This window comes from Thunnus thynnus, chromosome 7 (assembly GCF_963924715.1).
Source record: "Thunnus thynnus chromosome 7, fThuThy2.1, whole genome shotgun sequence".
Classification (NCBI taxonomy): domain Eukaryota; kingdom Metazoa; phylum Chordata; class Actinopteri; order Scombriformes; family Scombridae; genus Thunnus; species Thunnus thynnus.
Genome location: NC_089523.1, coordinates 33,684,207 through 33,700,096, shown reverse-complemented (window position 1 = coordinate 33,700,096; position 15,890 = coordinate 33,684,207). Strand labels below are relative to the sequence as shown.

General features: G+C 39.7%; 1 protein-coding gene across 1 annotated transcript in view; it reads left to right on the top strand.

Annotated features, from left to right (window-relative positions):
• Nucleotides 1–6,141: 6,141 nt before the first annotated feature.
• The window catches only part of LOC137186578 (interleukin-1 receptor accessory protein-like), a 37,755-nt gene continuing 28,006 nt past the window's right edge, over nt 6,142–15,890 (top strand). The window contains exons 1-3 of the mRNA XM_067595616.1: nt 6,142–6,302; nt 8,540–9,316; nt 14,308–14,390. Coding sequence (XP_067451717.1) covers nt 9,315–9,316; nt 14,308–14,390 — 85 coding nt within the window. The 5' untranslated portion in view covers nt 6,142–6,302; nt 8,540–9,314. The remainder of the gene's footprint in view (nt 6,303–8,539; nt 9,317–14,307; nt 14,391–15,890) is intronic.

Genomic DNA, 15,890 nt, shown 5'->3' with positions numbered 1-15,890 from the left:
GTGCTTTTCAGGCCTAGTCGAGGTAAAACATGACACTGACACGGTGGGCCGTCGGGTGTATTACACACTTTGGCGTGATACCACACGCCACACATCCGATGTTTTTATATGAGCCTCTGTAAATATGTAAAAGTGTAGAAAAGATTTATTGTTGTAGGAAAAATTTGAGAATTCTTTCTGTACACAAAAGCACCTAATTTCTCTGTTTGTCTTTGTGAAACCTCACTCTTCATATATTTTGAGCACAAATGTTAAACATTCTCATTTTTTCTATCGAGAACTACACATCTTTTCCACACAAACTTGTCATGCAGAGTTTTTCCACAAGGTTGCAGTAACACCACTTCAAGCTTGAAATCTTATTGACCCTTATTTGACCCCGTAGAACATCACAATCCAGCTCACCTGAAGCTGCGTTCACATCCTGTAGGATAAAACATCCTGATTGGAAAGATTGAAAATATAAATTACAGCACAAACTAAAACTCCTGAATGTGTTTTTTTTTTTTGTGTGTTACTTGTATTTACGGTAATTCCAGTGTCGCCTGAAGGCAGCATCAGTATATAAACTCAGAAGTAGAAAACGTAGAAAGGACACTCTCCAGTTAATGTCTGTGATTTTTAAAGGGAACAGCTGGTTGACTTAAAGGCGTCAAAAGGCTTCAAATATTTCTCACAAATCCTGATAAGTTTCTGTAAATACTCAATAACGTCCTGACAGTATTTCCAAATATTTTCCATTAGAATCATAAAAACTCGTGAGTCTCCTCTTGACGCCTTCGTGTTGACCAGCTGAACTCTTTATTGTAACTTTATCCAAAACCTAAGAGACTCGGCCTGTAGGGAGCGCTGTCGCTGTCGCATGAGGGAACGTCGCGGCACTGCCGACGTCCACCGGCGCAAAACGATGATGTCATAACCAAGCGACAGAAGCCCTCTGGCGGTTGGTCGGCAGGAGGATGACGAACTGTCGCCATGTTGAAACGTCTTTGTCTTTGAAGCCTGAAATCTTTCTTTGTGTTTGCTGATGTTTGCACCTTTTTCTGAGACACCTTCATATAAACGCATCATATATTAGAAAAAAAAAAAATCATCGCAAATACGCAGCAGGATGAAAATGATTATTGAAAAATTAAAAAAAAGAACAATATAAAAGATTTTGTGTCTGTCGTGTTTGTTTTGATTCCTGCTTTTTTCTGCCTGGAAGGTTTTTATTTTTCTGTCAGAAACTTCACTGCTGAATCTTTAAAAAGCTGAGTGTTCAGACCAAATCACTAACGTAACTTTACTTACTTACAATTAAAAATTAATCAGCTGCGTTTGGCTGTGACATACAAGATTTTATTTCCTGGTTAAAAGCTTATTGAAAGACCAACAAAGCGCGAAACAGTCATGATGTGATAAAGGCAGCTCAGTGTGCTTTAAACTATCCAGTCTGACGGCTTTCAGGTTGATTTTCCTACTTAAATCTCTCTAAATATAAATAGAAATATATATAATAAATAAAAAGACAATGAATAAAAACAAAACAAAGACTCTAATCTGGATTGTGTAACAATTTAACTCGTACCAGGAGCTAAATTTACCCACAATCTGACCCTTTTGAGTGACCCGTCAGCTCACCTGACATCGTTCAGCCACCACAGGTATTAAGGTTGTTGTCAGATGTTGGAGCTCCGGTTGAAAAAGTAAAATGTCTTTTTCAAAAGTATCCAATACAAAAAAAAGAAAGTTTGACAGTGAAAAACATGCATTTAAAGGATGAGCAGACTGAGAAATGCGTGTTCATTTTCCTTGAAGGAAGTACGACACCATTATGCTTGATCTGCAGTGAAACTGTCAGTAATGAAGAGTGAGAACATAAAACGCCACCAAACATGTCCCAAAAACAGGAAGAAGATGTGAAGCAGCTGAAGTCGTGATGTCAAACCTCCAACAGAATAAATGTAATGAAGACTTAGAGCAACGTCAATGGCGTCACACCTTTTCTCAAGTTTAAGGTCTCAGTTACACAACAAGGGAGTCACGTCTCCCCTTAATACAGAAACGCTGCTCATGTACAGAGTTCAGTGCAGTTTTTGTACATAAATCTCATCATGTAACGCAGCCTCACTGCACCTCTGATATGGTGGAAGTTCTGTGACTTGTAATTGAGCGACTCTGCTCTTAAACCTTTCCTGAGTCGCCTTCATTACTCATTACTGTGAGCTCACAGAAACTTAAAGATCCCCCTCCAGACATGTTTTAAAATATATAAAAATACTGCTTATTATATGTTTTGTCCACAGAAAAACTTCAGTTAACAAGTTAAAATCCTGAAAGCATCACCTCCTGCTTCTCCGTCATGTAAATATCCAGAATCTATGAACGATAAGTTCCATACTGGACCACGATTGGCTCCAAACTAGCTGTGATGTCACAAATCCTGCAGGTACGTCCAGGTGTTAAACTGAGATTTGAGGTGAGTTCAGAGAAACTTTCAAAACACACAAAGAATCTCATCCACTAAACCGCTACCGTAAAGACTACAAAACCTACGGTGGCGGCAAAAAACGTGAAAACAATGTGTAGCATACCCCACCGAAATATGGTCTGACACTTGAACTGATGATTTTAGGTTTAATGACAATCCCAAAACCAATGTCACAAAACAATATATTAGCCACCTTACCATAGCTTAACATTAGCTCGCATTAAGCTAAAGCTAACTCAGTTAGTTAAACAAACAGTTATAAAATGTTACGTAAATTACTTTAAGAACTAACCACGCATTAATATTACACCAAATACTAACCTTGTGCCTCATCGGGGAGGTGCTAAAACATTGCATTTTCCCCTCTTAGTTCTTTCATCTTACTGTTTATCTTCACTGTTGCGTGCAGCAGGAACTGGGTGAGTACCAGAATGCTGCCTTCAAAATAAAAGCCCTTTTCATCAAAACAGGAAATAAGGCACTATAAACCTGAAACAGGTAAAATATGTAATGAAAGCGACAAAGTGATGTTCAACAGGGCTATCTTTTCTTTACAGCTAAAACATAAATTGGGTTATTTACACAATGAAAGGCCCTCTCTAGAGCCAGTGTTAGCTTTGTCCGCTCTGGGCTACTGTAGAAACATGGCGGTGCAATATGGCGGACTTAGATATAATCATCATTCTAGAGTAATGAAAACACAACGATTCTTATTTTCAGGTCATTACACACTAATTAAAACACACTTATGAATATTATACTATAGTTTGTTTCGCTAGACGTCACTGAATTCTACACACTGCACCTTTAAAGATGCATTCACTCACCCCTCTAGAAGTGGGAATTATGAGTGACTTTGCTGATTTTTAATTGTTTCATCCAGTTAAGTAAGTCAAGATGTTTAAAGGCTCAGATTATGAGGCTGAATCACTGTCTTTGGTTCTTTAGTGCATTTTACTCGCCACACTGACAAAGGCGAGAAAACGTTTGGTGGATGAAGCAGAGAGCTGGACTGGAGAAGAGTTGTGTGATGTGTTTTCATGTTGGTGGAGTTGCACTACAGGTCACCCCGTCTTCACTTCCCTGTGTGCAACAACAAAGCAGAAAAGAATGAAAGTTGTTGTCCTCTATTTTTAGTTTACTGTCAGTATGAATTTCAGATGTGAACTTTAAAAATACCCTCTACTACTCAGGCCCGAATACGTATGAAACACTGATATGTTAAATATTTTAGACGATGCTCATCATGATCTCGTGTTAAACTCACTGACAGAAGAAGTTAAGAGTTTGTGGTCTGAAGTGTGTGTGTGTGTGTGTGTGTGTAGTTTAAAAGCTGGCTGTTATTCCTGAAACACAGTGACGGACTAAAAGCTTGCAGAGCGTCTCTCCACTCTGCCGGAGTATAAATACACTCAGCAGCTGGTTTCCACTCAACAGACGAGTCCGTCTAATGTTCTGATGTCTTAAGAGCTGCGCGGCCTCATCCAGTTTTTATGAGAAGACACAAAAACACAACTCTGCTGCTGCCGAACAACACGGAGCTACATCACACTCTATCTATCTATCTATCTATCTATCTATCTATCTATCTATCTATCTATCTATCTGTCTATCTATCTATCTGTCTTTAACTGATGTCATATTTTCATACTTTATTGCAGAGAGAAACTGGTTTGCAGCATGTGCACAACATTTAACATACACAATAAAAACTTTCACTCTAAGAAAGAAAGAGAAAACAATCAGCAGCAGTTGATTATTTTTCTATTTATTGATTAGTTGTTGGGTCCATAAAATGTCCATAAAGGGTGAAAATTGTCGATCAGTGTTTCTAAAGTCCAAGATGACGTCCTCCAATGTCTTGTTTGAACACAAAGATGTTCAATTTACTGTCATAGAGACTCAAGAAACCAGAAAATATTCAGATTTAAGAAGCTGGAATCAGAGAATTTTGACTTTTTTTTTTCTTTAAAAAATGAGTCAAAGTGATCAAAATAGTTGGTCATTAATAATCTGTCAATCAACTAAGTGTTGCATCCTTACACTAGGGGTGTGCCCGAATACAAATATGTGTCAAATACCAGCGTGCAGGTCGGTTACATCACTATCTCAGTGTCTCTCCTCTGCTCCGCTGTTACGTCTATCAGCAGGTCTCAACGAGGGGAGTCACATCCACCTGCTACATGACGCACATTTCCATATTTGGACATCAGAGTTGGGGGTGTTCCCCAGAGATAAAGCTGAACTACTGACACAGACTCTCCATAACCTGTTGTTCCCCTTCTCCTTTCCACAAAGTTAGGTTGTAAAAATTAGGCAATGAATAAAAAGTGCAAAGCAAGAATCACCTTTGAAGTTCTTCCCTACACGTTACAGACTGTGCTGTCTCTGTGTTATGGGTGTATAAATAGGTAGAGGTCTGTCTGCAATCAGCGCAGTCGTCTATGATCTGGGAGACTCCAGTTTGAAACCCGGTGTGGGGACCTCCTTCATAAGGTAGTTTATTCATGAACACGTCTTGTAACACTTTAATTTATTTTCTAAAATCAAAAGCATAATAAAAACAAAAACAGGATTTTTAAGCATCTTTCTACTTTTATTCGAATACAAATACAAATAATTTTGCTGCCTCAACAAATACAGATACAAATACAAATACTGGGCTCTCTGCACATCCCTTGTGTTGCATCTTTACTCGTGATGTACAAAGATTCAGTGTGAGGGACGGACATGAGGAAGAAAGAAGCTCCATATCATTAGACGGCGGTTTGAGTTTTTCATCCTGCTGAGAGAAACAAGAAGATCTGTTTAAACTACAAGTGACTGACTGGAAGAGAAATACACAACAAAATGATCCAGTGGCGGAGTAACATCAAACCTTTTAGACTTATATCACACAGGATGCTCAACGGCTGGAGGAGAACCGCTCCAACAGCAGCATCACCTGTACGGAGCTACTTTTGTGTCTTTATTATGCAATCAAACAGAATAAGTTTGCAATCAAAAGTTTTATTGCAAGTAAAATAAATTTGTGATCAAAATGCAAAAAAAACGTTTGTTTGTGATTCCAGAAGTTTTTGTTTGCTGTTGATCTGAACTTTGTGGGCGGGACCTGCGTCTCTATTGGCAACATCCATGTCAGTAAACAAGAGAGGCACAGCTACGTTTACACGTAACGTCTGTCTCAGTAACAGCAAGAATGTTATGTTTGAACTGGTGCACGTAGATTACTTTTTTTTTAAACGACCTGTGATGTTGTAACGGGTAACGAGCAAGTGGCTAGCTAATTGAGCTAAGCTAGCAGCTACAGGCTGACAAAATAATATAGATTTTTTTTTAACCCTTTACAACGTCACAGATCGTTAAACAAAAGCAATGCATGATTAAACAAACACAAACAAAAACAAAGTCACCTCGGACACTGACAACCGGTAGAGAACCTGACACCAAAGGAGAAGCTGCAGTTTAGACATCCTTAAAGTTTAACCTCAAACGTAAAAAAGAAGAAGTTCCCCACAATGTGTTGTAAGTGACATTGAAAGAAATGTCACTGTTTTGTGCAAAGTCATATAACATCAGCACGTAGCTGGTGGATGTCCTGGTGGAAGACCATATATGGGTGAAGATGTGTTGATATAAAAAGAAAAGCAAAGAGAGACGGACAGACTCTCTTTGAGCTTCCTTCCTTTTTGGGTCGTCACTTTTTCCAGTTTGTCTTTTTGCATCTTTAACTTTTATATTTTACTTTTTGCATTTTGCATTACTCAGTTTTGAAAACCAGTTTGTATTTTTATACACGCTCATCTCTGAGGTCTTCTAGTATCTCCAGGTAAGAAGACGCCCCTCCTGCGATATGGCTGACATGAGATTTAAATGTATTTACATTACAAATTTATAATGAATTTTTGCTAAGGATAAACTCACAATGTTTATGTATGAACAGAACTGTAAAGGTTTAGATTTGATGATTGAGATCAACCTGCTGCACATGTGATAGAGATATAACTTCAGCACAGAATCAGGTTGAAAGGTTTATTAAAGGTGTTTAATTGGCTAAACTGTTAGAGTCAGACCGTCAGAGTGGGCCTCCTCCAGTAGTGACCTGTTAGAAGACCATCACCTATTTGCACTGATACACTTGGTTGTGACCCGGCTGTCAGGCATTCCTGACTAAACAGGCCCGTTTAGAGCGGTTCAACGACAGCTGGTGATTATAGACGCCAGGCTGAACTCTGGTTCCCTAAACAAGGAGGACAACCGTCTGCTGGTTCCTCATCCACACCGGCAGAGGTATCAGTTATCTGCAGACACATATGTACTATTACTGCAATACTTTAACTACATCAAGCTCATAATACTTATGTACTTTTACTGCAGTAGGATTTTTCATGCAAGACTTCTACCTGTAATGGAGTATTTTTACATTGCTTTAGTGGTACTTATACTGATGTAAAGGATTTGAATACTTCTTCCACCACTGCTTAGAACTACCACAGACATCTTGGACTTATGAAGCCCACTGGGAGCTCTGGTCTGCAGAGATAACCCTCTCAGGATCAGGAGACAGTGGAGTCATCTTGCAAACACAAGAGACGCAGCAGCGTTGGACATAATAGGAAGACTTTTACTGTGAACACTGGTTTGAGGGTCAGAAAAGGTCACTGGTCAAATAATAGATTAATATAATATCCTGTTTTATTTTGAAATGAACCTGTTGGCAGACTCAACGTTTCCTGCAGCTGACGAACTGTGAACGTTGAGACTTTTTGAGAGAAGAAGTTGACCTGAACGCAGCTCAGCTGTTTGATGAAGTCAGCTGTGTCCACATATTTTTGGCCATATAGTGTGTATAAAAGGTGTTTAACTTCTGTCATGATAAATATAGACATATATATATATGTATATATAGAAAGACTGAATAGGACTGAAAATAGAAATAGGTGCAGTACATGACATCAGCCTGATGTGTCCTTCACCTGTAATTACACAATGACGTCACAAGGGGGAGACATTTTATTAAGGATGGGGTGAGAGGAGCAACAGCTGTAAATGTAACTGAACACATCTGTGAGTAAATAATCCTGTAATTTGTGATCAGATTACAACTTTAGATCATTTATCTCCATCAGGCTGAAACAGCTGACTGATGTGTTTGTTTGTTTGTTTGTTTTTTTATAATAATCTTGAGATGTTTGCTTGTTATGATCTTGTTTAAGGTCAAGAAACTTCAGGAAGATAAAACTAAACACTTGAAGACTTTTAAAGTGTGTTTATATGACATAAGACACAACATTAGTTTAACAGAAAAAACAAGATGTGACGGAAGAAGCTGCTGGAAAAGCAGATGACAAAACATCTTATATCTCAAATATCCATAAGTTGGTTAACAATAACAAAAATACATACAGATACATAATAATAGTACATTTACATACAGATACACATCGATATACTGTATAATATCTGTGAGGAAAGACAAAAAGAAAGAGGATGTTTTAATAAGAGATCAGACAGAAACGAGAGAAATAATATAATAATATATTTATTTATTATTTAAATAATATATTTATGATAAAAACTAAAGTATTGAATCATTTAATACAAGTGGTTTAGTATATTATAAACATAATTTTTTTTCATTTTACTGTGATGGAAAAGCAAAAACGCAAATTCTTACATTTGAAGATGTGGAAACATTAAATATTTAAATGACCAAAACGATTACTCGATTATCAAAATAGTCATTGATTAATTTGCGGTTTGAAAATATATTATTGCATTATTTATCTATTTTTTATTTCTTTATTATCTTGGGATTTAAACAAGTACACTTTGACTTGTGGAGTAAAAAGTACACGTGGAGTAGAAATATAAAGTAACATAAAATACTCAAATAAAGTAAAAGTACCTCAAAGCTGCAGCAGGTTACAGAGACAGAAGATGATTTTCTTTAATTTCAGAGTAAAACAAAAACTGATCGATCTGTGTGTGTGTGTGTGTGTGTGTGTGTGTGTGTGTGTGTGTGTGTGTGTGTGTGTGTGTGTGTGTGACCTGTTGTTATCCTAGTGATCAGACTATTGGGAGGCCTCGTGCTGTTGGGAAATCACACTGATCGATGTCGCAACGGAGTCAGTGAGGAGGAGGAGGAGGAGGACGAGGAGGAGGAGGAGCGTCAACCGGAATACGCTCAACTTACTTCCTACATACACACACACATACACACACACACACACACACAAACAAACACGTACACACAAACAAACACACATACACACACACATACACACACACACACACACACACACACACACACTAACACGTTTTATCATATATTTTCATCGCTTTTTGCGCATTTGACGCAGTTTTAAACCGTGACGCGTCTCTGCGTCTTCCTCAGTGTCTGAACTTCAGTCCAGCTGTCAGCAGCTGTCTGACCGTCTCTTCTTCGTCTCTGTTTTGGTTTCCTGTAAGCGTATAAATGCACCAGTTCGATCAATTAATTAGTTGATTAGCACGTGACGTCAATCAGGTCTCGTTAGTTACTCCGCGGGCTCCTCGCGCAGCCCCCCCGGTGCGCCGCCGTAACTCCCGGAGATTAACAGCCGCGGTCGAGCCCTGACACGGGGCCGTTAATCACCAGAGTCCCGCTGCTGCTGCTGCGGTGGTAACGGGAGGGTGAGTGTGTGTGTGTGAGTCAGCACAGACACACACACACACACACACACACACACACACAGTAAAAACAAACACGGCTCCACCCCCGCCCGTCCTGCTCCACCGAGAGGGACTCGCATCCAGACCGGACAGACACCGAGCAGCAGAGCGTCCCGACCGGCTGTCAATGTAAGTGAAGCTCCGGCTGTTTTATTCTTTGTTTTCATGCTTTTCTCTTTGGACTCTGGTACTGTCACTGCTGCTGCTGTAGTCAGATTAACTTTTATATCTTATATTTATCGGTTCATTCACTAAAAGTCACCTTGAATGAGAGAATCAGCGGGATAACCGTAAACCTACAGCGTGTTTCCTCCGCACGGACCCGGTTCACCGGTCAGCCTCCGGTCAGAGTCCTGCGGCCGGAATTTCATTTAAAAATCTTGCAATTAATTGTTCGCTCGATTATTGTTAGTGTCACATAAACGGTAAGAACACAAATACAAGTTGTGTTTAGTCAGCTGAATGTGAGGTTCAGTTCGGTGAACATCCAGCTCAACAACCTGCGATTAATCCCACAGAATTACAATGTTTGTTATTCTCTTCATCTCTAATTCAGCGCGATGGACAGAAATGCAGCGAAAGAGTCTCTTAAAAGTTCATATTTCGATGCTCACTTGATTATTTATATGTCAAATTAACTATAAGACCGTAAGGATTTCAAAATATCTTGTAATTTGTAAAAAAAAAAAAAAAAAAAAAGTTTTCAGATGATGAAGAGAATTTGACTTTTGTAAAAAGTGAGTGAGGAGAGTTTCTGCCTGCAGAGTCTCCATCGATCCGCTCTGATAATCAGATTATCCTGAAACAGATCAGATCTGGAGACTCTGCAGTGATCAGCAGGAACACAGCTGACACACTGCACTCCACCTTCACCATCATCATCATCATCATCATCGTCATCATCATCGTCATCAAATGTCAACGTTTCATTAAAACTTATGACACAAAAATAACTTCTTACATAAATCGTTAAATGTCAAACGAAGAACTTTCTTCCAAATTCTACTAAAACAAACTGAAAGTTTTGTTTGTTTTTACATCAGGAGGAATCAGCAGACATGAAGAACATTTAACTAAAAAGTTTATTTATTTATTTATTTGTTCACCCAAGTTGACAAAGCCAACATACACACAACTTATAACAACAGTAATAATAATAATAATGATGTAAAACACATGAAATCCATCATATTAGAGACAATTAACACCTGAACTCAACATGTTTGTGTTTGTGACTGTTGATCATTTTATACACTGATCAATCAACGAATGATTAATAACAATAATAATAACAGTCCTGCTATGATGTAATAATACGATCCGTCCCTCAGTTTGATAAAACACAGAAACTAAAACTATTAAAGTCTTAAACTTCATCAGACTGCAGCACGTTTATAACTGTTTCTGGTTCTTCATGGGTTTGGGTTGATCGATCAGTTTCTGTTCAACAGATCATTGAGTTTGACGTTGTCGTTGTTTGTTCTGCTCGTGTTTGTACTCATGATGTTGTTTAATTCTTATTGTTATTTAGTGTCACATCTGAGAATCTGGAAACAGTTACGGATTAATTTCCTGTCGCCGATCAATCGATTGATCAATCATTGCAGCTGTGATGAACTGACTCCAGATGTGAATCCAGACGAGTCCTCCTGCTGTTATTGATCCGTCTGTCAGGTTTCTCCTGCAGCTCTGCAGCTCATTGATTCTGGTTTACAGTCTGTTGCTTGTTGGTTCAGCAGCTGAATGAAAGTTCAACTTCCTGTTCGTCTCTTTTCCAGAAAAAACAGCAGAAACCTTCTAAACTCATCAATCAGACGTGTCTCTTGTTTCTCTCGGAGGATTTCAGGAGTTGTTTAGCGACCGGACTTCAGTCGGCGTTTACCTCTAATAGATGGAAACAGTCGTGCTGTCGTGACTTTTCAGTAATTGAAATAACTTCACTCTGTAAGTTTATTACAGGTCATGTTGTGATAAAACCTGTCAGACTGTCAGATCAACGTCTCTGAAGTCACACTAACTTCTTTTTCGTTTAATCTCCGTCGTTTTAGTTTTCACGCGTGTAACTTGTCGCTTGTGAAACGTCACGCCGGCCAGTGTGTCCTGCATCACTTCATGTCGTGTTCTGATTGGTTGGTTCGGACACATTGTGAGAGTTCTGTCTCAATCTGTCGTCGGTGGTAGTGAGAGCTGCTGTGACGCCGTTTTGACACCACATTTCATCTCACCATCGTCAACTTTTTGTCTCCGTCTGAACAAACAGAGTGAAGACGTTGCCTTTATTAGGACATGTCAGCGCTACATGTGAAAATAATGTTTATTTATACATTTAAGAGTGTCGATGACCACAGCAGATGTTCCTCAGAAGAGAGGAAACCGCAGAGTAACTGAGAATGATCAACTACACTTAAGATAAAACACACGCTTAGATAAGATCAGACTAGTGTGTGTGTGTGTGTGTGTGTGTGTGTGTGTGTGTGTGTGATGCATGGTGTTATTGAGGCAGCTGTGCTCCTGTATGTCCCTCCAGGGATCCACTAGCTCTGCCTGATCGTCCACTGTGACACATCGTCTCTCCGTCCGTCTGTCTGCTGCTGCCTCTCTTCATCTTCCTCTTCCACCTTTTCATCGTCCCCTCACTCCCTCACCTCGGCCTCCGTCTCTCTCTCTGTGGAGACACTGTGAGACTAACAGCTGAAACTGTTTAGATATTTCAGAACAAAAGTCAAGTCAGTGTTTTCATCTCTCATGAAGCTGTTATCATACATAACATATCAGGTACGGTATTAACTTACTGCTTGAGAGCTAAACTACAGGTCTTAACTCGTCCTGTTCTCACCTCACACTGCAGTTTGTCGCTTTCCTCCAACTATCTACATGGCTGTAAGCGACTTCATCCTCTGTTCTTCACTGTCTCCTCTTCTTCATCTCAGCTCTGTTAACATCAAACTGCTCTGAAATGAGCATCAGATTGATGAGGTTTATATTACTGATCCTGTTTTTGACACACTTGTAATTAGTGTGATCATAGTGATCTTAACGACTCGCTTCAGCATCACAAACTCTGCGTGAGCCTCCTCTGCACTCACAGCACATGAGAAGTGTGTTTGCAGGTTTTCTAGTTTCTCTAGAGAGAGAAACTCTCAGGACTGTTTTGCCACGATGACTTTTCTCAGTTCCAAAATAGTGAACAATGAGTGAATATCCGTTGTGTCTCATGTATCGAGGATCCTACATACCTGCTCTTCATGTCATCAGAGGTTTTTGAGTCGCCTTTAAACTTGTTACCATGACGAGTGCTGAAGAGCTCCTCCTCTGCAGGGTCAGCGTGGTCTATTGTTCCTCTCAGGGCCTCTTTGGTAACTTTAACCGCTGGTTGGACTGTGGAAGAGTCCAGATCTTCTCTTAAGAGAAAGACGACATGCATAAGTACGTCCTTCATCATGTGACAGAGAGCCAGTAGATGTTTAGCTTCAGTTGGGGCTCATCCAGCTGTTTCTGTTTATGCTAGCGAGAGATGCTGCAACAGCAGAAGAGGCTCGTAGGCGCCTCAGACCGTCCTGCTTTCTGCACCAGTGCAAACGTTGGCTGAACATTATTAGACATCACTGTAAACGTGCAGGAGTTTCCCGCCTTATTGGTGTCAGATTTGCAAGAATCAATGAAACTATGCTCAATACCCACAATCCTTCAGTGTCATAAACGTGCAGAAAACATATCAGGCTGATGTGTTGAGTAGTCTGAGAGATTCACTGCAAACAGATACACATCCCATAAAACACAACGACATTACAAAGAGAACAAATCATTAACAGAGAGGAAAAAAAACAAGTTTGATCATCAGGATGATTATTAAAGGCTGAAATAAAGAGCAGCAAACTGTTCCACACCTCCAGATTAACAAGCAGTGATTAGTCAGCAGATCTGAGGAGGAGTTCAGAAAGATAAACTGGAGCCAGTACGCCCAGTGATTTTTATTATCTGCTAACCAGTGAAGAGAAACCAGTACGGGAGGGATCCGCTCTCTCTCCTTGGCGCCAGCGAGGCGTCAACAGTCGATAAAAACATCTTCTCTCGTCTCCGAATCCTGAACAGACAGAAAGGATTTTAGATTGAAGAAGATGCTGACAGCAGTTTATTTATTTATCAAATGTTAAATCAGACGTAACCTGCAGTATTTACTGTGGTTTTACTAAAGTCCTCAGTTTTATCCTGGTTTAGTTGAGTTCAGTACCTACTGGGAAGCCTCCCAGCATGCACTGGGGCAGTAGTGGATATAAATCTGTTATTTTGTTCTGCATTTCACAATGTTTCTACTGTTTCATCACTTTCATCACACACAATGAAAGCACTTAAAAACTCGAGAAAGTTTAATTGCATAAACAACTTTTTTTTTTAACATTTTATAGACAAAATGATTAACGGAGAAAAGAATGAAAACAATAGTTAGTAGTTAGTTTCAGCCTGTGAAACATTGTAAACTGGCACAAGTTTATCTTTTCAAATGTGAGTTCAATCAACAACAGTTTAAACTGTCACTTCTCCTCTCTGTCTTTCACATCTGAGTCGATGTTGAGCAGATAAATGAAGTGAATTCATTAGAGGTGAAGGTCATTATCATCCATCCATCTCGTCTCGTCTCCCGTAACGAGCCGATTAATCCCGCCTCCTCTGATTTAACTGCTGCTGCTGCTGCTGCTGCAGGGAGGGGGCGAGAGACCTTGATACACACAGACAGGAGAGAGAGAGAGAGAGAGACCTTCTACCAGGAGATGAGCTTCACTTTCTCATTTAATGCATTTATTCAACACACACACGTCAGATTTACACTGAAACCTTCATCTGTGCAGAAACTAAAGACAGTTTTGTAAAGATACATTTCCAATAAAGTTTATTCAAAGCAAATGACAAAAAGAGAGAAAGGCAGAGTTACAATGAACAGAGAAGAAGAAGAAAAGGAAAACATGGAGCATGTAATAATAATAATAATAATAATAATAATAATACCACAACCGATCTGACAGGAAGTGGTCAGATTTTCTTGTTCTGATGTGATAAAAGATGAATGAACGGCACATTAACAGTCTCTCTCTCTCTCTCTCTCTCTCTCTCTCTCTCCGCAGGGCGTCCTTCATCTCCACCTTCTTCCTCCTTGTCGTGGTCGCCACGGCAACGCCGGCTGTCAGTCAGTCCAGTGACCCGTCAGGTAGGTGCGCCACAAAGTCCAGTTTATATTTTCCCACCAGCACTGAAACATTTTACAGTGTTTTCAGGTCACGTTAAACATGTTCGCTGTGTTTTTGGATTGTTTTTAAAAAGTTAAATGTCCACACTGAATTATCAGAACTGTAGAAATGCACAAATATATAACCAGAGAAGAAAATCTGTGTAAAACGTCGTCAGAGGTGCAAAGATCCTTCAGTGAAAAGGATTCATTTCTCAGGTAGAAAGAGAATGAAAACTGTAAAATCTGATCCTGCAGCTTTTTTATTTAATGCGCTCCACGTTGTAAAAAGCTCTCAGCTCTATTTTCCCTCAGAATCTTTCTTGTTCATATGTTGCAACTCTGCAGAAGTGGGGTTAATTAAAAACAGAAAGGCTCGCCCCCGCGGGAGGAGGAACGGATGCTTCCAGAGAGAAGAGGGTCATTTGTAACACTGTCTGAGTGTTGGAGGGCAGGAGGAGGGGGTGGGGGGGGGGCAGACAGTGGAGGGAGGGGGGTCACTGTGCAGGAGGATGGATGGTGGAGGAGGGAGAGAGAGAGATGGAGTTGATGGGATTTGAGTGAATGAAATGAGATGAAACTTGAATTAATTATTCGGGGGGGGGGAAACTGATTACATCAGCAAACTGCTTCAATTTATACAAACATGTGTAACGTTCCATAAACCTTACAGTAAAATGACATCATGCACATTAAAATAGCTTTTCTGGGTTCTGAGAAAAGTTTTGCAAATTTAAAAAAATGCAAATCTTTGTTCTGCAGTCAAACTGAGACAAACTGACACGATCCTGCATCCAAAGAGTCGATTACAGGACAGAATGCGCTCGTTATAACATGTAGATCATGTTTATTGGACCTTCACGTCTTCATGAAGTAGATTTTCTCTCAATGAGCTACTGTGGGAACAGGTGAAGTTAAATTTAAGAGTCTTTACAGGGAAATGCTTTCATTGCCCGCTGACGGCCTCCGTTCAACTCGTGGTTTTCTGCAGAAAAATGTTGCGTAACAGTTAAGATGAACTCTGCTGGTTTTTTCCACCTCAGTGAGTGTTTCCAGATGTTCTTTGTGTAAAAAGTTATTTAAAACTACTGATGATGATGATGATAATGATGATGATAATGATGATGATGATGATGATGATGATGATGATAATGATGTCACTAGAGTCAGCGTCTGTTGGGGCTGAAGACGTCAAGTAGGAAAAGTTAAAAAAAAAAAAAAAGAAATCTGGGGGTGTGAAGTTAGAAAGATGCTCTGCTGGAGGCTAGCAGCTCCAGGCTACATTAGCCGCTACTAGCATAACATACCACAATCTCCAGGTGCATCGTGGGTAATGTAGGCGCCAGGTTTTGATTGGGAAGAAGTTTCAGGAGTGTTTGAAGAAGAGAAGACGGTTTAATGTCACAGTTGACCAACAAACACAGAGAAGAAGCATCTCTGTGTCCAGAAATGACGTTTAAATACGACTGAAGTGCAAAAACA